This window comes from Primulina huaijiensis, chromosome 3 (genome assembly GCF_012295235.1).
Source record: "Primulina huaijiensis isolate GDHJ02 chromosome 3, ASM1229523v2, whole genome shotgun sequence".
Classification (NCBI taxonomy): Eukaryota; Viridiplantae; Streptophyta; class Magnoliopsida; order Lamiales; family Gesneriaceae; genus Primulina; species Primulina huaijiensis.
Window position 1 is genome coordinate 1,361,955 of NC_133308.1, and position 17,710 is coordinate 1,379,664.

Consider the following 17,710-nt stretch of genomic DNA (forward strand, 5'->3'; position numbering starts at 1 on the left):
GCATCTCACTGTCGACTCAAGTTTACAGTATGTTGTTTCTCTTTATACTAAGAGCACAGAGAGAAACTTGCTTATCACAATGACTGCCTAATCATTTGACAAGTGGGTTCATTTTCTTGATTACACAACGCAACCAATTATGTATCACTCAACTCAAAACTAGGCTATGGGGAATATCAATATAGAAACATATAGGTGAAGAAAGAAACCGAGTTATCACACAATGTTCTAAAGCTGGTGACAGGAACCTCGTATCTGTCCACTGTATAAATCAGGATTCATCTCCAAAATCAGAACCAACATAATACAATTCCTTCCAAATTCATGTTTTACTACACATCTAGGAATAAAAAAACCTTTGAAATTCATATTTTTAAGAAAAAATTCTTCTCGTGAAAAGTAAATCAAAAGAATCTACACAACCAAAATCCACGTGGGTGTAGATACATCTATACAGCAAAACCAACCTTAAAACTCAGAAGTAAAGGTCATATAACCATGCTACAGGAGGAAATCTGGGATTACAGGTGATTTTGCTTCCATATTTACGGCCACCTCTGCTCTTTGCCGACTCTTGTGCTTACCAAGTCGACGACCTTTTTTCTGCTCGCTTTGCTGATCGTGTTCTTTCTCCTTCATGGAACTTTGATCTTTTCTGTCTTCACCATGAATATGATCTTTTTGTCTTCTTGAACCAGCTAAAACTGGTTCAGTTACATCAATCTTCGTCGTCATATTTCTTGATCCTGGTATTCCAACAACAAACTCAGTACTCTCCCGTCTCTTACTTGATTTGTCTGATGATTTACTTCTTGAAGTCGATGGTACAGCTTCATTGCCTAAAAGCACTTCTTGCACCGCACCAGAGATACGATCATTCTTGAACTCCGGTCTTTCAGAGGTGTCATTTGTCCCTTCACCATCATCCAATTTCACAACCACGGGCCTTGGCTTTGATTGGTTCGGTTTTTTCTTAGTGACAATTGATTGCTCAGCCAGCTTCAGAAGACCCTCTGTTTCATCAGTAGAATCTAGTGTAGGCTCATTAGCAGGTGGGTAGACACCGGTGATCATTTCTTTATCATATGAGCCAAGATAATATAGCCCATGACGCTTCCGATGCTCCGCAAGTAAAGAAGTTGACTCAGTTGATGACTCAGTTTCATCCTTATTCTGGCATTCGGGAATGCTAAGGGCATCTTTCTCCGTCAAACAAGGTTTTACAAGAGAAAATGAAGTTGATATTGGTAACTTAAAATCACTGAGAATTGATTCCAAGTCACTGAGGTTTTCTTTAAGTTGCAGTCCACCTGGTACAGGTACTCTATCCTGGGCATTAACTGAAACTGGACCAAGCTCCTCTGAAAATGTATCCACAGTCAACTTAATCATTTCTAAAGCTTCAAGTTCTCCATTCATTTTATCTCCTTCAAGCTGGTCTAAAGAGCCATGCAAGTTTGATTTCACGAACTTAATTAAACCAAGAACATTATTTGCCCTCTCCTGCACTTCTACTTCATCACTAAAAGCCAAGGGTCCCAAATTGGATTCAACAAGCTGTACCAGGTCCATCATAGATTTACGAGTTAGATGACTTGCCATTGACGAAGCTGCAGAAGTCAAGTCAGGAGCAATAACCGCAATTTTTCCATCCATTTTGGTATTAGGCAACGAACAGCTTGCTACAACATCAGAACTAACCTGGTAATCTGTTGATTCTGTCGATGGTGGAGTATCTTTTCTGTCCAATGAGAGATATGAATGCAAACAGAATGCCAGCACTTTAAATGTGGACTGAACATATACAACTCTTACTGATGGTGGCAGGAGACTAGTCCGTGGTTGTAACAATGCTTCCATAAGCTCAAATGGATTTCTTGAAAGCTCGACATACTCTCCTGAAACCCAAGCAGCAGCAGATAGAACCTTGTGGATAAATGGATTGCCAAGTAAAGCTGGATCAATCAACAAATCTCGAGCAACATGAACAAGCTCAGATCTAGCATCCTTAACCCTCATGCCAATATCAACAAGCTGGTCCTCAATCTCTTTCCCTTTCTGACAATGTGGAATCCTTGCTATTTCCCCGAGAAATGACACATACCAATCAAAATCGAAAATTATCTCATAGAAATTTCTTGAAGAAGTCAACAATATGAACCCCAAAATCTCATTGCAAAACTCTGGGTCAGACTTTAGTGCATGACTGATCAAAATCCTGCAAATTTCGGCAACATTATCCTCAGTGACAATAGACATCACAAGCCTCAAGGCCTCAAGTTTAATGTTAACATCAATATCACTCAAAGCCTTAACTATAACCTCCTTATTCTCCATAACAGCCCACAAATGCTTCTCAGCAACAATGGTAAGTGCGTGCAGTCCAAGATACTTGAGATTTGCATCATCATCTAACAAAAACTCTCGTATTTTGCCAACTGCAAGCTTCACTGCAGATTCATGCCCACTCAAACTAGCAACGATAGTCCGGACACACTCAAATACCAAGGATTTCGCTCCACTCCTCTCCAAATGCTCGCAAATTGGCTCCACCACTCTTCTCCCCAACCTGGGCTCAAGCGGGCATAACAGGGAAAATATCTTCAAAATCTTAATGAGAACCCAATTATTCCTACACTCCACTAAAACCTTATAAAACTCAGGCGCCAAAGGCAAATATGATCTGGGTTCTTTAACGGTGAGCTCACAGAACAATCCCACAGTCGCTGACAACACCCCCACATCATTACACTCAAGATTCTCTACTACCCGTTTAAAACAAACCCGAACCGCATCCGGGTACTGCTCGAAGACTCTCAAGACACAAGCCGTAGCTTTCTTCCTAACTAAAAACTTACCACTAGCAAGCAAATTAAACAATTCGGGAGTTAAATCACGCGACAAATCAGTGTTGGCAATAGAGGAGAGGGTGGAAAGAGCAATACCCACGTCGTGTACATTGGATGAGGTGAGATCCTTCCGCAGCTGATGGGTGAGAAGAAGAATAACATCCGTAGTAAAAGGGTCGAAGGAGAGCGAAGCAGAGAGGTACGCAATGCGTTTGTGGGAATGCGCAGGTGAGGAGGAAAGCTCGATGGAGTGAAAAGCTGCCCAAGACATGTCAACTCCGTGTAGGGAGTGGAGGTAAGTAAGTTTTTGGAGGGCGGTTGATTTGGTTAAGGGATCGGTTGATTTGATCTCGCGACGAATTTCATCGATGGATTTGGAAATAAAGTCGGGAAGAGTGGAAGGCGGGGTGAGACGCATGGATTTGATAAGGTCTTCCAATGATCTCTGGAAAAGGGACTCCATTAGCGAAGGAGCAGCCATCTTCACTCACCCAATTTCTTCAGAGGTTGCAGTGAAGACGAAGAAATGGAAACAGGGGATGGCTGGTTTCCTTGTTTGGTTCGCACGACGTGGATTCATAGATTCATAGTATGACTATGTATATATAAATATTTATTCTTCATATTTTTAAAGTCATAAAATAATAAATATCTTCATTGTTTATTAACATTTTCAATTTTTTTAATAACCGATAAAATATTATTCAAACATATTCGGAATAATTACATTGCAAATGAACGTAGATGGTATGTCCCTGGATAAGGACTTTACAATCTTTGATAATAATAAGATCTAAATGAGAAGAATCAGGCTCAGGATTGTTCAACCACCAGAACGTCAGGTTCCTCTAGGACATGCGAGACGTGCTTTTTTTTTTTTTATCCAACTGTACTGAGGGCCTCTCGAACGCTTACAGCTTCGATCGATCAGCTAGGGTACGTGGGACTTGGGAGTGAAGCCTCCCCTCAATGAACCATGCATCGCATCAATCACCAAGCCTTGAGAATTTCTCATATATGATCAGCAGTATCGAACACCGCTGCATCTATATATATTTCTCTTCTGTTGGAGGCTGCCAACTTCGTTCTATTCTCAAGATGTTGTGTTGGTCGATGTTGATGAGAAGAAAATTTAGAAGCCACATGCCATTGCGAATAGAGGTGAAGAGAGCTGATTGGAAAATAGCTGTTGCTTGCTTGCACTTACCATTCCATATTCCAGTACTTGATATTTGCCGAGATAGAGACCAACCCACTGTCATTCATTCGTTAAGGCTTTGTATCCACTCTACACATTTCTGCTCACATCCAGATATCATCACTCTCTTGTTGGCTCAATGGAGGAATAGATAAAATTAAACGTTGATCCCTCTCAGAAAATAACTCCTTCTAAACATCAATATCCCATGATTGGGTTATGGGTAGTATATCCCACTCCACGAGCCTCACAAATACTAAATTCGAAGTTTTTAGTTCCTCTCAATGATGTAAAAATTGAGTTTTTTTTTTTTTTTAAAAAAAATTATTATTATAAACTATAAAATATTCTACACACACACACACATAAATAAGCATATCAATCACTAAATTAACACATGCTTAGGAGACATATGATCTATAGTTTTGAAAAGGAAAAAAATAGTTGACCTCTAATAACTTGCGAAACTAATTAGAGTCTATGCAACTCGGGAGGTGTATTCCCCCCTCCCTAGGTTATTGGCACATGTGTTGTCCATGCTTTTGCCATATTTCTCTTTTATATGATTTTTTTTGTTTTTGTTTTTCCTTACTTGTTTTAACACAATAACTAATTAAAAAAATTTCATGTCCATTTTCCCATCAATATTAATATTTACACAAATAAATTAAATTTTTTTTTACTGTGAAATACAAAGGGGAAGTTGGTGAAAAATTCTCAATCAAAACATTTCTTTGGGTTCACTCCCTACCCACAAAATTGTGGTACTATGTCATACAAATTGTGGTACACTTCATGTGGAAATGTGGTATACTTCATGTGGAAATGTGATACTAAAAAAGTACCCAGGGACTGAACACAAAAAAAAAAAACGACGGCCGGAGACTGAAGACCAATTTCCCGAAATACAAAATCTATGGAATAAAGTTTAAACTCTTATAGCATTAAACGTGCATCGTTTTACTCAATTTCTATGAATTGTTTTGTTAAAATTGAATATTTTAACATTAAAATTTATGATATATATATTTATCGTTTTTTAAAAATTAAGTTACCAAATGTTACAATTACACAAAATATATAGATATTTTTTAGCTTAAAATTTATGTAGTTTGTATTTTTATATTTAACTTAATTTTCAACATAAATCTTAATTATATGATTTTTATTTTGGTATATCAAAATTATATCTCTATATTTTTACGAATCGTTTTATAGTAGATATTGTATTAAATATTAATTTCTGACTAAAAAATGAGTTTTACATTCAAAATGAGAATGTTGAATAAATTTGAAGTTAAAAAACAAACCTATACTATTGTCTAGTTGCAGAATTTATTATTATTATTATTATTATTATTATTATTATTATTACTATTTTATTGATAAATATAAAATTATTCTAAATTTTTAGTTCAAATTTTAAAATGATCGATTTTAACAAAAAAATTTAAAGAAACAATGTAGTTTTTTTTAAAAAAAGAAGATAAAAAAATAAATAAGAGAATGAACATTGAGACATGTGTCAATAATAGGCTCCCAGAGTACATAGACGCTCCCCATTTACCTAAACGAGAATCAACATTTAAATTATTTCTTTGATGTTTCATCTTAGGCCATGTTAATTTTCTATTCGGTCATTTTAGGTCTGTTGCATTAAAGTAAGCTTTCATTCATTTTATGAATTATAATAGCGAGATTGTTATTATTCCAGTTATTAGTACCACAATAGAATTAGAACTATAAAAGTAAACCACTGACAAATTTTTCGAGTCGGTGTCCGGCACCGGCTCCGGCACAACTTGATTTTAGACTTGACAGCACATTATACACCAAAGCTAAGCAAAATGAAGGAACATTTCAACTGGGATGAAAGAACTCATAATTTTACGGAAACAAAATCATTTGCATCGATTGAATGAACGCCACCTCAAAATGTGACCACATTGTGAATTGGAGTACAGAAATGAAGAAATGATGCATGTTATCAGCCAAAATTCAACTCAAATGTTTGCACGCCATACATCACGATAACGTAGAATATCATTCTTTACCTTTCAATGAAAAGGTTAGCCCTCTTCTCGTTCGGAGACGTAAAAAGCTTTCTGACAGAAGCAACTGGATCATCCACCTTCACAGGAATAACAATAGAAACTATCAGATCATATAATGATAAACCAAAAGTTTTGCGCACTTTATGGGATAACGACATTCCCGGAAAATTATGCAGTCAAAATTTCAAATACTCTGAGGTTGGGATAAATGTATCTTCAAGAGAAAGGAATAACAAGAAAAAGAAGTGAGTTTTTTTGGGAAAGACTATATCAAACGTTGCAAGTTGCAACAAAGGCACTAATACCATCTCACTATGAAAATACAACACTACAAGAGTACTGTTTCAAGGGAATAAAAACACCTCATGTTGCAGCACCTTGTGAATTCTTGAAGATGAAACTCGTCATATTTCTATTTCTTGCACTAGAACATCAACCAAAATCATCATCATCGAAGTGTTAGCCATGATCTAATTGGAGTTGGCTTATAGGTCTCTCTTTTCCATCATATTATGTTAAAAATCAAAGTCCTCTTGATTTCTGAATTTCTTCACTTCATTTAAGTTTATTAGAACTTACTATTTGTATTTTCTACTAAATCCTAACAAACAAATCAAAAGATAGATGTTGAACAACCACAAATCATCTTAAATGACTAATCCCCATCTTCCTTCGTTTGCTCCCATTTCAATCGCTATCTATTTCTAATTCCAGTAAATTGTCCTGCGCCAGTTCAGAACTGAGGAAAGCAATCACATACACGGGGACAAACTTCTGTGACCAGGCATCCTTCACACACCAATTGACAACTCTTTTCATTTTAAAAAGATATTGATAATCGTCACTCGCGGGACCAAGGTCATCCTGAAAACAAGTCACCCCATAAACAACAAATCTTAACCATCCAAAACCCATCATAGATTTACCCAAGTTCTAAATATATTTCTCTTAGATTTGCTTCTGATATTGACTAAAATTGGCCTTTGAAATCTTTCTGGATTTATTGTACATAAAAAACTTCTAATAGATCTCAAAAGATAAACTCCTAAAATCCGTCCTGCGTAATGAGCCAGTAATTGATGCTTCCCTGACAGTATAGGGGGTTCATAATAACTCTTTGACTGATAATAACAAAAATGGTAGTATTTATCCTTAATTCGTTTTTCAGAAAGTATCTCCTATAAGAACTATAACCTTCTGCTTTTTAGCAGATAAACCATTTACATAGGTTGATTCTTTTGGCTATCAGACCATCACCATCTTAACAATTGTATTTTTAGTACTCACACATTGCCTTTCTTTTACCTCAATCACGGCAGATTCAGCCACGTTTCTGAGAGAAGAAAAAGGGAACTCCTTGTTCTCATGAAGAGCGGATAGCGTTTGTAGCCATCCAGGAGAAAAATTAGAAGTCGACTCAATCCAGGGGCAAAAGTGTCTGTGCTGCTTGATTGGATCAAACTTCAATGTTTTGTCAAATGATGGGAGTTTTGGATCTAGTCCTGCATGCACAATATTAGAATCCTTATCATATCGGAAACAATGTATATAAACCTACAGCACAAAATGTAAAATATCAAAGCCTCTTCAATCCTAAAATTTTAAGTATACTTGGTCCTAAATTTTGAGGAAAATCATGTCAATCAAAGGCTTGGTAGCATAAACAAGATACTTGGCAGCTCAATCAATAAAATGCAGGACAACAACAATTCTTACAGTATGATGTATGACTTTATTTTATCTCTGCCAAAAGCTTACTTAATATTAAAAAAAACTCATCTATTGAATAAAGGACTATAATGTAAGCGACACAGAACACAAGATTCACCTTGGAATTGTGAATTAAAAGACTTAGACTAAGATATGAATTAACTTATTAATGGTAATAGAATTATACTTTATAAATGCCCCTGATACACCACAATCTTGGCACTTACTCCGATAGTTATCTTTTTGACAATTTCTCGCCTCAACCGTATCTTCTCTGTTACCCTTGCTTGCCTCACCATTTTTACAAGTGAAATGATCCTCTGGCTTTTGCCGAGAAAACTCTCCAGGTGAAGAAACGCACTGAACCACATTTGTTCTTTCAGTTTCATTCTCCACCATGTTCACATTTAAACTAGAATCTTCTGCTGCAATTTGAAGAACTTCTGATGAATTTGTGACAATAGCATCCGCTCCAGTGGCTCCAAGAGTTCCATCTGTAACAGTATTTACCCTTTCGGGAGATATACACGGGCCCTTACCAAATTTTGACAACTCCTTAATATCTAATTGATCCTTAGACTCAGCTTGAACTGGGATTCGTGCAATCAAACTCTTGCCAATTACAGGCAAAGATATGGAGGCATTATAATTCAGCATTGCAGGTGGAGGACCACCTGCAATCGTGACGCCTAAAGACGTGGAAGCAGTGGTAATAGCATCTGTCATGCCTTCCCTGCTTCCAGCATGAATCAAGTGGTTTGAAAAACCTTCTGGTGCACTTACTTGACCTGAAGCAGAATCATTTATGCCAGTAACTTCTGTGAATCCAACTAATCTTACATACTCCACTGGACGAGGAACTTTACAGAAAGCCCATAATCCAACAACGGCACCACATAGATTGCAATTCAAAACAACAGAACTGAGATCGAATTCAGTAGAGGCCTTTGCATCCTCATTACCGCTAACCAAAGAACAAACACTAACTTTTTGCCTTTTGCCATCACTAGCCATGATATTGGTATCACTTATAGATTGATATTCCGCATCCTTGACATCAACTATGTAAGGTAACATATGAGGTTCCCAGCCACATAAACTTATGAGCTTCTGCACCTGCGTGGACTTCCAAAAGTTATCACTCTCCATGAAACAATTTATATGCAAGTTCATAACACATGATATCACTTCATTCATGAAAAGACAAATTATTTAATGGTTATCCAAGCACATATAGATCAGAATGGAGTTGGGTATCAGCATACAGTAACATAGCTGAACCACCATGTGCAGTTATTACCCAGTGACCCATAAATCAGGATTACGTGGTATCAACAGCCGAGAAGAAACAAAAATTCATTATTTTGAGGGAAATTTGATAACTACAATCTACTTTCTTTCCACCCAAGTTCTTCACATGAACACTGCTCAATATCTGCCAATGAAAAAAGGTGAAATTTTACAACGGCTATCAAGAATTTCAAAATTCACATAGGCAGGATTACACCAGTTTTCGTGGAACTTTGATATCGTATTCCACCAAGTACCGTAGTAATCGTAACTTGCAATGATGAATGAAGTCTTCTGAAAGCAGAGGGAGTGAAGACACTAAACTTTTGGATTTTGTTAGCGAAAAACTTTTCAAGCATTGAAATTTGTTAAAGGATTATACATTCTATTGAACTTTTTTTTTCCGAAACTCAGAAATTCTTTGACATCATATCACCAGTTTTAGTACTTTCTTGCAGCTTAGAAGCAAACCTGATAAAATGAGACAGGGGAAATTGAATCGGGTTCATCCGAAACACAGTCTTTCCTGGAAGTTTCGTCAGGCACCAAATGCACTGAAGTAGAAAATTCTCTCAGAAAGTTCTCCAACATTGGGTTTCTCATGTTATCAACAGCTAAGGGATAAATGACAGGAAGAGCTGTCAACTGAGATAGTGCATCATATCGCTTCTTGTAATCCTCTATCAAATCATCCCTTGACACAGTTGGGAACTGAGCAAGTTCTTCAGAGCAGGCACTGTTAATCCATGGGCATAATAGTTTATGCCCACTTTCTAGCTTCAAGCTAAATACTACGGCTGCCTTTTCAACTGTCCACAGTCCGCACATCAAATACCAGACAAAGGAGTCAGTGCACAGTTTTGTTTTTTCCACATCCTCTTGAATAATTTTCTTCCTTGAAATAAAAGGAACAGCAGAGAGAAGGATAATATTACAGTAAAGTAGCTATTTGGAAGAAAAGTATGACTTGCCTTGTTGCAGTGACCAAGCTGTTGGTGCAGAAAAGAGAAGACGAGCTCCACATGATTTACAGGCGATGGTATCCATGTCTACATTAATCCAGCCTCTCCTAGCACAATTCACAGGACTGACCGCCTAAAATAGTGCATCATAATCTTTTAAAATGAATTTACCAGTAATGGTCTGATATTTCGTACTTCACGACAAATGAGGAGATTAAAATAGCAAATTGATTTTCATATGCAGGTATATGTGATTAAAAATGACCTTTTAACTTCTCAAATAACAAGAAATGTATAGAGGATGAGACCTTAGCCAGCATATCCAAAGTCGATATAGAAGTTACAACCAACAACCTACATTTTTGGTAAAAAAACGGAGAGAACCCTCTGCGGATCAATTTGGGTGAAATATTGAATTAACTTACTGCACTTAAATCTCTTTGTTGTGTGACATCAATTTTAAAGGTGTTATTTTACGTCTCAACTCGTGATGAGTCATTGTAATGATCTTCTCTCAAATATGAAGTACTGTAATCTAACAAACGAAAGAAGATACTACCCACCCTCATTAAACCAAACTAAACATATGCATAGGCTTGTGCCTGCTAATCACATCAACAAATTATATGTTTCTAATTTTGTCATGATAAAAATAATCTGTATGGCACAAACAACTGACTGGCTTTGGGATAGATTCCAAAGAAAACTATTTAAAAAATTAGCAGACAAGTGTCAAATTTTAAGAAGGCAATCAAGATTTAAATCATGTCAAGCAGTAAGCAATATTTTCAATTAACTGATATCCACATAATCCAAATCCAAAGCAATGGCCTATCGTGTATATAGCAGACTTCCAAACATTTTTAGCTGAAACATGGATAAATAAAAACAGATTCAGCATCCATTTCTGAATTACAGTGAGTAAACTTATAAACACCGGAGGCAAGGAGCTTGCAAGTCAAACCTTAGGTTTGGCAAACCATGTCATGGACTTGAAAGTTGACAACCTCTGAAACAAATCATTGCGGTCCCAAGGCCTGCACAGTGAAGCTTGATCTGATGCGGCCTTGGCTGAAATGGAGCTTTCTGACTCATCCACCACTTTCCCAACAAAACTCACACCCGCAGATGATGAGCTCGAGCGCTTCTTCCCTCGTAGTGATTGAACACCTTGTATACTGCACGTATCCATAAAATATAGCATGCCATTAAGATTTTGTTTGCTAAGAAAATCAAATAAAATGGAAAAAAATTAATTTGGAAACTTTTCAAATAAAAATTTAGTTGGGAATTCTATACCAATAGGGAGATAAAAGAAATCAAAAACTTCAGTTGAATGAAATAACCAGAAATTAACCTTTTCTTAGCAGCGTTAAGCTTGGATTTGTGAGGAGTACCAAATAGTTTGTTCATTATCGCTTCAAATCTCTTCTCAGTTTCTTCTCCCATCTTCGCTGGAATTGGGATTTCGGGTTGTTCGCCTTTTGTTTCTGTTCTATAAATTTTTTATATAATTTAAATAAAAAAATCAATATGTAAAAATTAATACTCACTCATCTTGAATATATCGTTTATTTCCAAACATATAATAGTAATATTTTTTTCCCTTTTTATTTAATATATATTTATATTAACTAATTTTTGAAAAACATAAAACAGTTTTTAAATAAATTAAATAAAAATAAAATAAGAAATTTAAGTGTAAACTTTGTTTTTTTTAATTATATTTTTAATGTGATAAAAAAATATTTTAGAGAGTCTAATATGGTTAAATTTAAATTTATCTATTTGACTTAACATAATTAACAATATTGATATATATTTTAGGTTATCTTTTAAATATTTTACTATCTATTTGATTTAACCAACGGTGTTTTCCCGAATTTTCATTCATATTTAAATTAATTAATGTGTAATACTCTTGTCCCACGTCTTAAAAATTAAATATTTAAAAAGAGTTTATAATGAGCTTATAATGGACTTCTATACAAACTTTGGTTAATAATTTTCGTAAAGCAGTGACGAATACGAAGTAGTTATTATAAGAGCTCATTGTACAGTCACGCAGGCGCGGACAGGGTTCGGGTCATGACAAAATGATATCAGAGACGGTCACTAGCGAGAAACACTGGGAAATAAGTGCTATGCGGGGCAAAGTGCTACGTGCATGAAAGCCACCTCTTGATTCTCAGTCCTGTTGGATGAGGGGTCAGGCCGCGACGAGGACGTCGCGTTCTGAATGAAGGGTGATTGTAATACCCATTATCCCACATCTTAAAAATTAAATATTTAAAATGAGTTTATCATGAGATTAAAATGGACTTCTATAAAAATTTGGGTTGATCATTTCTCATAAAACGAGGTCGAATACGAAGTAGTTGTTATAAAGGTCATGCACATTGTGCAGTCACGCATGCGCGAGCCCGAGCTCAGGACGTGACATAATGATATTGTACGGTTTGGTGTGAATAAAACTTAATACACTTGTATTATTCAACGTAGACTCAAATTATTTAATAATTAAAACTTTCAATAGTTATATAATACTTAGATTTTAATTTATTATCTCGTTATGTCAATAGTCACATGTCACTAGCCAAATGTTGTGGTATCATGATACAAGACACTGTTAAAATTTTAAAAAAAACAAAACAAAATATTGTGTTATTGCAAAACTGGGCCGAGAAAATTAATATTCGGATTTATTGATGGGCCACTGACCCAACCCAGCTGATACTATTCCGACCGTTACAAGTCTGATCCTCCTTGCACTCTGGAGTTCAAAACCTAACCGTCAATCTCTTTCATATCTACGGTTCACAATTCGAATCCCAAAACCCCGAAGCAAAATCACAACCAATCTTGATTCTCTGTCACGACTTACTAATTTCCCAGCTGCGTTGATCAAGAAAACACTCTGTGTAGGATGCCCGTATCGACAAGATCACAGAATTCGAGCAGCCAATCACAGAATGATGGGAATCAAGGGAGGGGAAGCAGAGCGCCAAAGAAAGATCCAAAAGAATACACCCACAAGATAGGTGTAAACCCGCACCATGGTCTCAAAGAGAAGATGAAAGCATTGACCTTTTTGTACGAGCAGCAGAAACGGGGCCTCAAGGAGCCTCGATTTTTGACGCACCCGAGTGTCGACCTCGTCGGTTCTTCCAAGAGAGATGAGAAAGAGAACAAAATTTTGAAGAATGTGATGAGGGAGTACGCATTTAGTGCTCATTTGCCGTATAAGTTGCCGCCACGCCCAGTTATTGATGATTTTAAGGAGACAAAAAGGTCGAGTACAGTGGTTAGGAAACTCTCGATGGGGCCTAATGTGGAGTTAAGAGAAGCTAAGAAGGAAAATTCCCAAGAAATGGGGAATCTTGCAGAGAAGATGAAAGGCGGGGTGAGCCGGATTCTTGTGTTTGTGAGGTTGAGGCCTATGGCGAAGAAGGAAAAGGAATCTGGATCAAAGTGTTGTGTAAGAATCGTGAATAAAAGAGATGTTTATTTGACGAAATTCTCGAATGAGAAAGACTATCTTAGGCTAAAGAGGGTCCGTGGACGACACTTCACGTTTGATGCTTCCTTTCCGGAGTCTACTAACCAACAGGAAGTTTACTGCACAACGTGAGCGCTTAAACTATGATAATCTCTTCTATAATCCATTTCGTTATCTTTTCATAAGATTGCTGCGAGACAGCAAAATTAGTTTCAAGTATCCTTTTTCTTGTGTTTCGAAATGAACCACAATTAATTATCATGGTCGGAAACTGCTTGATTGCATTTCTTTTGGTGCTATTGATCGTCAGAAGCTTAAAGGCAGAGTAGCTGCTAATCATTCTTTTTTAACAGAGAAATTAGAGAATGACCTTTTTATGATGTTTTGTAATATTATTGTGTTTTATAATGAAAGAAATTTGTCCATTTCGAGCTTAAATACGGACTGTATTAAATTTCTGATGTACATTATAACAATCAATTTTCTTGTTCATATTCCTCCTGATATTCACTGATTTCCTCCAATTATAAAACACATCTGGTTCATCTTTGTCTTTCATGAAACATGACTTACACGAATGGTGCCTTGGAGTCCTTGTACTTCATGAACTTGTTGAACTTTAAGTAACATTGTTATTGTTTTTAACAGGGAAAAAAACAAATGCATACAATTCCTGCTAAACATGGACTTTATTTAATTATTGAATTGTATCAATTTTCTTGTTCCTTTTACTGAATGGAAATCCTATACGTTTTTATTCAAATCTTTTCCGACTTTTATCTATCCGAAACACTCATTTCTTCTGTCAGATGGCATGAAACATATAGTCCGAGGGTACTTTTACTTTTCCTTGGTTGTTGAGAAACTTTGGAGTAATTAATGACCTCAATCTCCAATGGTAATCCTAGTGTAATACTGTTTGTTTATGGTATGTAAATAATTTTTTTTAGTTGTTCGACCAGAAGAACCGAAGAAATCATGCTAATTTGAAATGCTTTTTGGTAACTACAATGTAGCTCCAGTCTCCAGGGGGTGGTGATGTCTTCTTCCTCATTACGGCTTCATGTTAATGGTTCTTTGATCCTAGATTTATGCTTTGTACTCATCATTTATCTCCTGGAAGGATACCTACATTGAGTCATATGATTGTTTCATATTATAATTTCTGGTCTTGCATATTCCGTTTCCTTATAGGAATTTTATGGACAAAATGTTTTACCTTAATATGATTTTATTTTTCAGAACAGAAGAACTTGTTGAAGCTGTTTTGCAGGGAAGAAATGGCTCAGTCTTCTGTTATGGTGCCACAGGAGCAGGAAAAACTTATACAATGCTTGGTACGGTTGAGAATCCGGGGGTGATGGTCTTAGCTATTAAGGATCTCTTCAACAAAATAAGGCAAAGGAGTTTTGATGGACATCATGAAGTCAATCTATCTTACCTTGAGGTCTATAACGAAACTGTAAGAGATTTACTGTCCCCCGGAAGGCCTCTAGTTCTTAGAGAAGATAAGCAGGTTTGATTTTTGAAAATATGAAAATTTACTTCTTTATATTTGCCATCATATTTAATTCCTTCTCATGTTCATATTCTGGCTCTTTAGGACTCTCTGCTTCTAGATATTGGTCATTGTTTTACGAACAATGGAAAGAGTTTCAGAGATAAATTCTTGTTGGAGGTGTGAATCAGAGATAAATGAATCAAAGATAAAAGTATAGTGGACAAAAATACGTCATTATCCTTGAATGTATATAAAAATCATATTACTGTTAAATTTCTTTATTGACCAAATATTGTGCAAAACTTTTCAGGGTATTCTGGCAGCAGGTCTTACTCGATATAGGGCAATTTCCACAGATGAAGTATTTATTTTCTTATTCACTTGATTCGTTATTAACTAAAGGCTTCTCTTCACCAAAGTTCATGGAATAAATATTGAAATTTTCTTCCCAAAAAAAATATATAGGTAATGGCATTACTTCAGCAAGGGAACTTAAATCGTACAACAGAACCAACTCATGCAAATGAAACTTCTTCCAGATCACATGCAATTCTGCAGGTGATTCTTATCCTTACCTTTTGCAGAGTTTAATAACAAAAACTGCTTACTAATATTGCTTTAATATGCCATACAACTTCAGGTCAGTGTTGAATATCGAACAAAAGATGCTCTAAAGAATGTGGTCAACCGAATAGGAAAGCTTTCACTTATTGATCTAGCAGGTTCAGAGAGAGCTATCGCAACTGATCAGAGAACTCTTAGATCTCTCGAGGGTGCCAATATTAATAAATCACTTCTTGCCTTAAGCAGTTGCATTAATGCCCTGGTTGAGGGTAAAAAACACATCCCATATCGTAATTCGAAGCTCACTCAACTGTTAAAAGACTCCCTTGGTGGAGCTTGTAATACAGTGATGATTGCAAATATTGGTCCAAGTAGCTTTTCATTTGGGGAAACACAAAACACACTTCACTGGGCGGATCGAGCCAAAGAGATCCGTTTAAAGGTCAGCCTTCAAATATTAAGCTTCTTGCATGTGTTTTAAAAAAAAGACAAGGAAAATAATTAATTAAACTTTTGTTTTTTAAGTAATTTTCTCCAGGTATGAAGTAGTTGGTAGTTGGTAGTTGGAGAAGCTGCTTTAGCTTAATGATTTCAATTGTCCATTGTACAGCTTCTTATTCTTTCTTTTTCTTCTCCTCCGATTCTTTGATTTTTGTCCCTTTTCCCTCTGTCTTGATTCTTCACCAAATTTATGTCTACACAAACTTCTCCAGTGACCACCTAGCGCCAAGTAAAGCCACTTTTCAAAATATTTACATAGTAAGTTTGTTATTTGGTTTCAGGCTTCTGAAGTAAATGAGGAAATGCAAATACCAGATTCAGAAACAGACCAAGCCAAGTTGTTACTCGAGTTACAGAAAGAAAACAGAGAATTACGATTGGAGTTGGCTCGTCAACAACAAAAGCTGCTAACCATCCAAGCACAAAACTTGGCCTTAAACTCCTCACCCACCCCTTCCACGGTCTCTTCTCTACTATCCCCGGCTCCATCCTCGTGTCAGCCAAACGAAAAACGAAAACCAAGGTCGTTTTTCTTGGAAAGAAACTGCTTCACACCTGAATCGAAGAAAAAAATAGGGACTGAATCTGTCAGAGACCTTTCGAAAACAGTAAAGGCGTTGGAGGCAGAAATAGAGAGGTTGAAGAAGGATCACACATTGCTGATAAAACAAAAGGATGGTTATATTAACGAGCTTTCACGGAAGGTTGAAGCATTAAGCCGAGTGGGTGGTGGCGAAGGGGTGGCAGGGGTTATCACCCGATCAAGATTGAAGGCGAAGGAACCAACTAAGGGCGACTCTAAATGCCCTTCTCATCGCTTTCTGTCTCCTGCCCCGACTGCCAAGAAAAGAACCTTTTGGGACATAACGGCAGCTAACAGTCCTTCTGTCGCTACATTAACTGGACGAAAGACTAGAAGCCATTTTCTTGCTGGTGCTGAAGCCCCTTCTATGCTTTTACAGGTACTCCATGATCAAGAATTTCATATCTCAAGTCATTGCTTTCTTTTTTTTCATCTTCAAATCTTGAATAGCTTTTAGGTGCTGCTAAACTATGTTTTTTGTTTTTCTGCTGCCTCGTGTGATCCATGACGACTTTTTAGCCTGGTTTTTCTCGCCAAATTACCGAAATATTGCAGAGTTAGAGACGTCCCAAGAGCCAGTATCAATGATTTTCCCGAGCTGGATCGAATTGAAAATCCGTCTCATAAAATCGATCAGAGAGCACCCATCACCCATGACAAGATTAGAAGTACATAACTACACCATTTGAATTATTTTCATCCATGTAAGAAAGAAGAACCAACAGTTTTTATTAGTTCCCAAGGCTACAAAACTAGGTAGTTTTTATATCAAATTGTCGTTATTGTAGATGCTAAAATCTTCTTATTTATGGTTTTCCTGAAATTTGTGGCAATAAAGTGTCATTGTATTGAGTGATTGCAAAGGAAAGTTTAAAAGAAAAAAGGAAAAAACTTACTAGAGAATATTTTCTAATTAAAACACTCATTTATTACAGTGCTAAATACAAATTAATTTACCTAACAAAAAAAAAATCTTTGATGATATACACAATATATATA

General features: G+C 36.4%; 3 protein-coding genes across 5 annotated transcripts; 1 reads left to right on the forward strand and 2 right to left on the reverse strand.

Moving 5' to 3' along the window:
• Window positions 1–213: 213 nt before the first annotated feature.
• LOC140972871 (AP-3 complex subunit delta-like) lies at window positions 214–3,426 on the reverse strand. The gene has a single exon (XM_073435332.1). It carries the CDS (start codon window positions 3,328–3,330, stop codon window positions 502–504), a length of 2,829 nt encoding a protein of 942 aa, XP_073291433.1. The 5' UTR covers window positions 3,331–3,426; the 3' UTR covers window positions 214–501.
• A 2,324-nt stretch (window positions 3,427–5,750) lies between these two features.
• LOC140972872 (uncharacterized) lies at window positions 5,751–11,578 on the reverse strand. Of its 2 annotated transcripts, none has more exons than XM_073435333.1 (8): window positions 11,421–11,578; window positions 11,028–11,241; window positions 10,073–10,196; window positions 9,573–9,910; window positions 8,039–8,927; window positions 7,407–7,603; window positions 6,102–6,178; window positions 5,751–5,885 (listed from the first exon to the last, which is right to left on the reverse strand). In XM_073435333.1, the coding sequence occupies exons 1-8, from the start codon at window positions 11,510–11,512 to the stop codon at window positions 5,873–5,875; spliced, it is 1,944 nt and encodes a 647-aa protein (XP_073291434.1). In that variant the 5' UTR covers window positions 11,513–11,578; the 3' UTR covers window positions 5,751–5,872. The 2 variants fall into 2 exon arrangements, with proteins under 2 accessions (XP_073291434.1, XP_073291435.1); XM_073435334.1 differs by lacking the exon at window positions 5,751–5,885 and adding an exon at window positions 5,893–5,911.
• Window positions 11,579–12,862: 1,284 nt separating this feature from the next.
• LOC140972873 (kinesin-like protein KIN-8A) lies at window positions 12,863–17,534 on the forward strand. 2 transcript variants are annotated; one of them, XM_073435336.1, is made up of 7 exons: window positions 12,863–13,690; window positions 14,805–15,078; window positions 15,374–15,424; window positions 15,529–15,621; window positions 15,704–16,069; window positions 16,410–17,090; window positions 17,231–17,534. In XM_073435336.1, the coding sequence occupies exons 1-7, from the start codon at window positions 12,990–12,992 to the stop codon at window positions 17,270–17,272; spliced, it is 2,208 nt and encodes a 735-aa protein (XP_073291437.1). In that variant the 5' UTR covers window positions 12,863–12,989; the 3' UTR covers window positions 17,273–17,534. The 2 variants fall into 2 exon arrangements, with proteins under 2 accessions (XP_073291437.1, XP_073291436.1); XM_073435335.1 differs by lacking the exon at window positions 17,231–17,534 and having other exon boundaries at window positions 16,410–17,223.
• The last annotated feature ends 176 nt before the right edge of the window (window positions 17,535–17,710 follow it).